General features: G+C 38.4%; 1 protein-coding gene across 1 annotated transcript; it reads right to left on the bottom strand.

Annotated features, from left to right (window-relative positions):
• Positions 1–354: 354 nt before the first annotated feature.
• LOC752873 (proteasome assembly chaperone 2) lies at positions 355–8233 on the bottom strand. Its single transcript, XM_001180414.3, has 7 exons — positions 8099–8233; positions 3699–3870; positions 3202–3260; positions 2742–2860; positions 1847–2050; positions 1252–1366; positions 355–600 (listed from the first exon to the last, which is right to left on the bottom strand). The coding sequence occupies exons 1-7, from the start codon at positions 8159–8161 to the stop codon at positions 493–495; spliced, it is 840 nt and encodes a 279-aa protein (XP_001180414.3). The 5' UTR covers positions 8162–8233; the 3' UTR covers positions 355–492.
• Between the last annotated feature and the right edge of the window lie 28 nt (positions 8234–8261).

The raw sequence follows: 8261 nt of genomic DNA, 5'->3' as shown, positions 1-8261 counted from the left end.
GAGAAAAAAATACTGGATACGTGCTCATGAAACTTATGTAATCATTCATTCATGCACAAGCAGTGCACTCCATGATACACAGGTGGAAGTATTCTTTGAAAAAGGGGAAACAAAGGCTATTTATGTAGCACCTCCATCGCTGTGGGAGTGATTATATCAAAATGTACAAAGTGGGACCTCTTCATGTTTTGAAGATCTGTGGATATTCGGGGTCATTGCAGAGATGTACAAAACCGTGAACTGGTCTATTAGAGACAAACTGCATTGCTAATTTGATGTGATATATTACTTAATGGAAACAGATGAATTTGAGTTTTAAGAACCAATAGGTAATTGTTTTCTTTTTCCATGGGATTTTTTTTATAGATAGAAGATAAATACATGAAATATTGTATCAGTTTGAAATTTTATTTATAAATTGAGAGCGAAAGATGAATAACACGATATGAGATGGAGAGAGGAAAAAAGAGAGAATGGGTGGAGCGTGTAGAATCAGTAAATGGTTGGATCGACTGGGCCTCCAAAAAGCATTGTCCAGGAGGCAGGAGGTCTCCACATGGCTTTCCATGGCGGCGTACCAGCAGGGAGCTTGGTGGGCTCCTGGTGGAGAATAAACAGAGGTATGAAAGAATTACCACAAAAGGATATTACAGGACAGGATACAAATATTTGTGTGATATGTGTTGACATAATTTAATGAGTAATTTGGGGCACTGTGACAGTAAATTGGTGAGTCTATTTCAAAGCAAAGCTTGCATTTTGTAGACCTCTCACTAATATATCTGCTTTATGATTACTCTGGATAAGTATAAATAATAGAAAGAAAGAGAGAGAAAGAGAGAGAAGAGAGAGAGAGAGAGAGAGAGAGAGAGAGAGAGAGAGAGAGAGAAAGGGGAGAATGGGGGAGGAATTGGAGAAAAGGAGACAGAGAATGATAGCAATACACATATATATACATGTATTGAGAAAGAGAGAGGGAGGGGGAGGGGAGGGGGCGGTCATGTTACAACACGATTCACTCTCGTGCATTTCTTTTGAAAATCTCAAATAGTACAATTTGCTGTATGGTTCATGTTAAACATCAATTAAGAGCTGCTCATCATGTTGAGAAAATCTACAATATCACACATTGGGAGCTAGAAGGGCAATTATTGTGTGTTAAATGATAGGGGCGAACACCATTCTGACTCAGAACTTTTGGTGACAGCATTATCATTATTTGATTCTGCATGATAAAAAGTATTAACTTACTGGAATGAGATGAAGAAGGGCATTGGTGAATGAAGCCATCATCATCGCGTGGGGTGTGTTGTCTCCTTCTGCACAGAATAGGAGTAACACAGCCATAGGTACATCCTCCTTACAGCTTTGAGTGGAGAATAAGAACACATGGACATCATGAAATGGATGTTCAAATATCCAGCTTACAGAAATACAAGATATATTTATGCAATAAAGTAGTATCTTTAGTATCTTAAAGTTGTGTCATACATTTTAAGGAAAAAGATAGAGCAGACTCAGTTGTAAATTCTATATAAGAACTAGCTATTATGTTGATTTAAGATTATAATAGTCCTATTAAGTTTATAAATTTAAAGCAAATTTCATGTGTTGTATTTTCCAGTTCTTTATTGCAAACTTATAAAACCAACATGAAATCTGTCATTCTAGTTTTACTGACAGAATAAAGAGATGTCCTTTTCACAATAAAGCGATTTTGATAACCAATTATTCTAACAAAAAGTATGCTATATTATTCTAATTAAATGAAAGCATATATCAATATTGAGGATATATGGTAAGTATGTCATTAAGATAAATAATAAAGAGTTAATTCTTTATTTACCAATCAATAAAGAGCTTTTTAGCAATGCCTCCTCCAGAAAGACGGATGTCTCGTGCTGCCTCTGGAATGTCATCCGGTTGCCTAGGCAACTCCAAACCCTCCTCTGCAGGTTTCTTCTCCAGCTGAGGATACTTGAGGAGGTTTGACACAAACTCATCTTTCTTTGCCTCTAGGGATGGCGTCATGAGATACCTACATGTGTTGCTGTTCAAGGTAGAGGCACAAAATAAACTTTTAATATTTAAAAAGTTAGAAAAAATAAAATGATGACTCCAGTTCGTTATAACATTTTTTAAACATTATGTGAGAAGAATAAAGAATGTACAAAATACAACAATAATATATTCAGTTAATATGATCGTTCATCAAAACAGTGCAGGATAATGAACATTCAACAGTCCTTACATGGTGCACAAGTGAGGGGGTAATGCACACGCTGGGACTTTACACCTTGGCCGCACTGACTGGAGCAAATAAGCACATGAGTGCCATTTATAATGTGAGTGTGTCTGCATGACTTCAGGCATATTAATTAGTAGTTTGCAGGCACTACTGCTTATCTGTTATAAAGAGTAACCAGAGAGTATGAAGTGTGAGACTAAGTAGACTGTATGCTTTACTGCACTCCATAGGCCCTGTACTACAGCTGCTTCTGATGCTGCTTATAAGGCACAGTCAGAGGCTGACAGAGTTAGGTTATTCTCAAGGCTTTATGGAATAGACCAGTTTACTACCTTAAACAATTTTGTATGCATACTTTTAAAAGAAACATCCATACATTTGAATATGTTAGTAAACCGGTCTATGGCCTATTAGTGTACAAAATAGAGCATGTTTCTGGAGACTAGATCAATGCAGGGACTCGGATGGCATCTTCAGGTTGTAATTGACTTACCTCTGAATGATAGCATCTGTTTTCTCGTAAGCAAAACAAGATGTGATCAAAATGACCCTAGAGAAGCCTTTCTCTTTGATCCACTCTATCAGCTTTCTCCTAAACTCACCAGCTCTCCCCTATAGGATTAAAAATGAAATGTTTACAAGGAAAGTCAATTAAGAATTGTGAAAAGTCAAGACAAAGTGAAAAAAATAATCAGGAATTTTTGTGTAAATCAGAGAATGGAAATATCTCAAACATGTGCATAATCACAATCTAATAATGGCAGGATAATTTGGGGGCATTTAAAAGCAAGAGGGGAACAGTTGAGTTTTTGTGTGATATACAGGTACTGTAGTCACAACATTAAAGCATACTTTGCATTGCATTGTACACCATATCAGGAGTAGCCAGTCCGATGCAGTGTATCATGTTTCATAAATCATATATCTTCAAGAAAAATAGTCTGAATATTTACCTGTACAAGAGCAGCCCTCTGTTGGATCACAACTATTTTCTTTTCCTGTGACTCAAAAACTAAAAATTGAAAAAAAGATGGAAAAAGCTTAACCAAGGTCAGATGTAAGACAATATCTAGATGATCGAAGTACAATCAGGAAATTCAATTAATCATATTATTGGATACATGCTAATTTACATGAATTTTTGTGAATGTGAAATACAAGATTGGCATGATAGTTTGAAAGATCAAGCAGGCGGGTAGATCTATCGAACTAGTTAACAATGAAAATCCATGGCAAAACATTAACTATACAAACTATCCATACATCAATATTTTGTATCAAAATAAATGATGTGCATACCGTACAGACTTTTCTACTTGTAATAGAATGCAGGTTAAAAAAAATATCATGAACTCATCAATACCCAAGACAAGATGGTAGTACAGGGAGACTTGATACAGTAGGCCTATACAATATTTGGATAAAAGTTATGATGGGTCGGGTGATATACCTTCAGCACTAGTGACCAATTTTCCAGCTGCAATTCCTGTAGAATGGAATGCATCATTTCCACAGAGAGGTTGTAGAGACTGGTCTGAGAAACAACCCATCTTTGTTAGCTTGAGAGTGTTGATAAGTAGGTCACAGGTCAGTTGTCCTATATTCCCTACTGAAACAGCAGGCTGAAAAAGAGAACAAATATAGAAATAGACTATAGGAAATATATACAGATAGAAAAATTGAAGGTAAGAAATCATGTTTAGGTCCAGTGGCACTGAAATGTGAAATGCATAAAAATAATTCTTAATCAGTTAGATCTAGATCTAGTCCTAGACCCTAGACTAATTAACAATAAGTCAACAGCATTTTTATAAATAGAAAATCAATAGTTAATCCCCTCTTATTATGAGTAGACTCTATGTCAAGGTTTATCATCCATGTATGGGAAAGGATTAACAATTTTTTTTTCATGATTTCCCCATAATACCAGACGGTTAAATATTTCTGTCTAGTATAGTCCATGTGCTGATCGCCTCAATGTCACGATTGCTGAATCATGACAAAACACCACTCACGCACTACACACACCATTTGCAATAGACGGGACAGCACTCAGTCAGCTATCAAAACAGATTGGGAGATAGAGGAGAAATGTGCAGCATATCTGGCTACGCTTAACAAAAAGTTTGATGACATGCAGAGCAATTTAGACCAGAAAGCAGACAAAACATCGATGGAAAAATTATCTGCTGATGTGATGGCTACACAGAAGGTAGTTGAAGGTGTAAATGCAGACATAGTCAAACTATCTGATAGGATCGAGTTGATGCATAAAGAACCTGAAGAGATTGAAAAAAGAAAGAAAAATATCCTAATCAAGGGATTACCTGAATGCAGGAAATCTATCGCAGACGATGCACGGCACCAAGATAAGGATATAGAGCTAGATGATACAGTGGACATGTCAAATGAAGAAATTTGTGACCAGCTCTTCAACAGTATGGATATCAATGTAACTCCAAAGTCTGTTCATAGATTAGGTAAAAAGAAGCTAGATGGAAAGCCACGCCCAATTAAGGTTGTACTTGAGAATGAAGAGGATAAGAAGCTTCTGTTGAGAGGTGGTCCTAAAGTAAGAAGAGTTAATCCTGAAGGGGTTAGCTTTAACCCTTCCAAGGTCTTCATAAGTCCAGATATGACTATTCTACAGCGAGAAGAGGACTTCAAGTGCGTGAGGAGCTACGTAGGAAAAGGATAAGTGACCCAAACTGGATAATAAGGGGAAAAAAGCTCTTCTTAAAGACTCAGGTACCACCTCGAGATCTTCCACCAGACAGAGTAGGAAGTTCAGGGGAAAGGAGTTAGTTAGTAAGAAGAAGGAATCTGCACCGCACCCAAGCACCGACAACACTTTTATTTTCGAAGGAGAACATGGAAGTACATGTACTACTCCCCAGGTTGGATCGAACCGCACTTACTGCACAAGCACAAGCACATCTCAAATTCGTAAAGGAAAAGAATTCAATCCACTCAAGGTTGTACACATGAATGCTTTTAGCATCAAGAACAAATATGTTGAACTTCAAGATTTCTTATATGAAAATGACATTGACATCTGCGCCATAACAGAAACATGGTTAGATAATTCAGTGAGCAGTAATGAATTTACACCTGAGGACTATGTATGTTTTCGCCAAGACCGCAGCCTTGATTTTTACAATGAAGGTACCTACACAGAGGTTGGAAGAGGAGGGGCACTACTTCTTGTGAGAAGGAACTTAAATCCCACACCATATTCGAGAGGAGATACTGATGCGGAAGTGGTTTGGTGCACAGCGCATCCAAACCCAAAGACAGAATTATTGATTGGAGTAGTTTACAGGCCTGAGCGTGGTGGTGAACCGTACTTGGAGAAAGTCTGTAATTCAATTTCAAGAATCGACACAGACAATGTGATATTACTCGGAGACTTTAACTTTAGAGACATCGATTGGGATAAAGGAGAAGCGCATACTGCCCTTTCTCGGAAATTCCTTTCATGTATTGAGGAGAACATGCTGTTCCAGTTAGTGAAGGATCCAACTAGAGGTCAAAATATCCTCGACCTAGCTTTTACCGGAAACCTAGATATCGTTCACTCTGTAACTGTTGGAGACAAATTGGGATCTAGTGATCACAATAGTGTGCTATTGGAACTAAGGATACCTGTACCTCGTATTGCATTGACAGAACGCAAGATTTATTTGTACTCCAAGGGAGACTACTCGGCATTATCCAACGAAGTTAAATCTGTTGACTGGGTGAAGGAATTTGCATCTAGGAGTATGAACGAAAGATGGGAGTTACTCAAATCCAAGTATAGTGAATGGATTGACAAATACATTCCGATTAAAACTGTGAAGTCGGGTCAACGCCACAAACCTCCATGGATTAACTTCAGATCAGTCAGAAGAGCAAAGAAATCCAGGAGGGGAGCAGCTGTTCAAGCAAGGAAGACTGGACTTAACGCCCATAAGGAACAGTATCTTCAAAAGAAACTTCATACTGAGGAAGTAATACGCCAAGCCAAAGTAGACTATGAATCGTCTCTTATCAACCAGATTAAAACTGAACCAAAGAAGTTTTATAACTATGCGAGGCACTTCTCTAGATCTTCTGCTACAATTGAGGTTCTTGAACACGATGGAGTAAAGATAACAGATGACCAGAACAAAGCAGAGATTCTGAACGAGTTTTTTGCAAGTGTACTGAAACCTGAACCACTTGAACTTAATCTCAATCTACCTCTTCCCGAGATATCACATGACAACATTGTATATGACATTGAGATTTCCCCTTCCAGAGTTAGAGAAAAGCTTTCCAAGCTTCACATCAACAAGGCCTGTGGTCCTGATGGGATACATGTAAACGTGCTAAGGAATGTTCCTGATTTGGATGTACCTCTTGGTATTTTATTTGATCAATCTATCCAAACCGGACAGATACCCCAAGAATGGAAGGACGCAAATATCACTCCACTCTTCAAGAAGGGATCCAGGTTGTCTCCAAACAACTATAGACCAGTCTCCCTTACCAGTCAAGTGGTAAAGCTTCTTGAGAGAATTATCTACGACAAACTGATGGAACATGCAGTAGACAATGATATGATTTCATGTCACCAGCACGGCTTCCAGAAGAAGTGTTCATGTGTGACACAACTCTTAGAGTGTCTTTATGACTGGACGAAAGCATACGATGAAGCGAAAGGAATGGATGTCATATACCTTGATTTTCGAAAGGCATTCGATACCGTCCCCCATCGTCGACTGTTATACAAGCTTAAGCACAATGGTATCCGTGGACATATTCTCAATTGGATTGAGGGGTTCCTAACTGGACGCAGACAAAGAGTAGTGCTAAGGAACGGCACCTCAAGATGGAGGTCGGTGACAAGCGGCGTGCCGCAAGGGTCTATTCTCGGGCCGCTCCTCTTTCTAATCTTCGTAAATGACATTCCCGATATGGTTCTCACTACTGCTAAGATGTTTGCTGATGATACCAAGATTTACCGCCAAATAACATCGAAAGATGATTGTGACATACTACAGAGAGACTTAAATGCACTCGCTGCATGGTCTAAACTATGGCTACTTGAATTCAATGCTGAAAAATGTGTTGTCCTGCGCATCCGAGCAGCTATTAACTACAATTATTCTATCAATGGTGTTCATCTGCAGGAAGTGACAAACCAAAAGGACTTGGGAGTTATAATTAGCAATACCCTCACCCCTAACGAACATGTTGATGAACTAGTTAAAAAGGCTCGCTGTAAGATTGCAATGTTCCGACGCTGTTTCACTGCACTGGATGAAAGGAAAATCACCATTTTGTACCAATCCATAATTCGTCCAGCGCTGGAATATGCATCATCTGCTTGGAGCCCACTTACAAAGAAGAATATTGAGAAGTTAGAGAAGGTGCAGACCAAATGCCTACGTCTTGGTAACAAGGAAATTCCTATTGAGACATTGAAGGAGAGAAGAGCAAGAACAGACCTTATCAATTTGTACAAATACCTTAATGGCTATTACACAACTCCAGCACAAAGATTCTTCTCCCACCCAAATAAGGAATTAAGAGGGCATTCTAGAAAAGTGTTCCAAAGACGTTCCAGAACTCAACTGACTGGCCACTTTTATACTAACAGAGTGGTCCAACCTTGGAACAACCTACCAGAAAAAGTAGTGTCTGCACCTACAGTGGCGACTTTTAAAAGTCAACTGAGAGCCCTTCCCTTAGGAAAAGAGGGCTAATCTACCAAGTATACCAAGCAAGTAAGTAAGTAGAACTGTGGTTCATAATTATCATTCTCACGGACAACGACCGCCCGCTTGTTATCATATTAATGGTCACTTTAAGAATTCTACTCACCATAATCAGACTGAATCCTGTCCAGTTTGGACATTCTGGAACTCCAACTGAATTGAAATACATTTTCTAGATCAAAATCTCGTGATTTTCTAAAACTAAAAGGACAATTTTCTTTTCTGATTTGTTTCTACACCACATGCACACCGTAGTTTTATTTGTCTAT

Source organism: Strongylocentrotus purpuratus, unplaced genomic scaffold, assembly GCF_000002235.5.
Source record: "Strongylocentrotus purpuratus isolate Spur 01 unplaced genomic scaffold, Spur_5.0 spur5_scaffold_8, whole genome shotgun sequence".
Classification (NCBI taxonomy): Eukaryota; Metazoa; Echinodermata; class Echinoidea; order Camarodonta; family Strongylocentrotidae; genus Strongylocentrotus; species Strongylocentrotus purpuratus.
The sequence above is the reverse complement of the archived record's forward strand: the minus strand, read 5'-3'. Positions and strand labels throughout refer to the sequence as shown.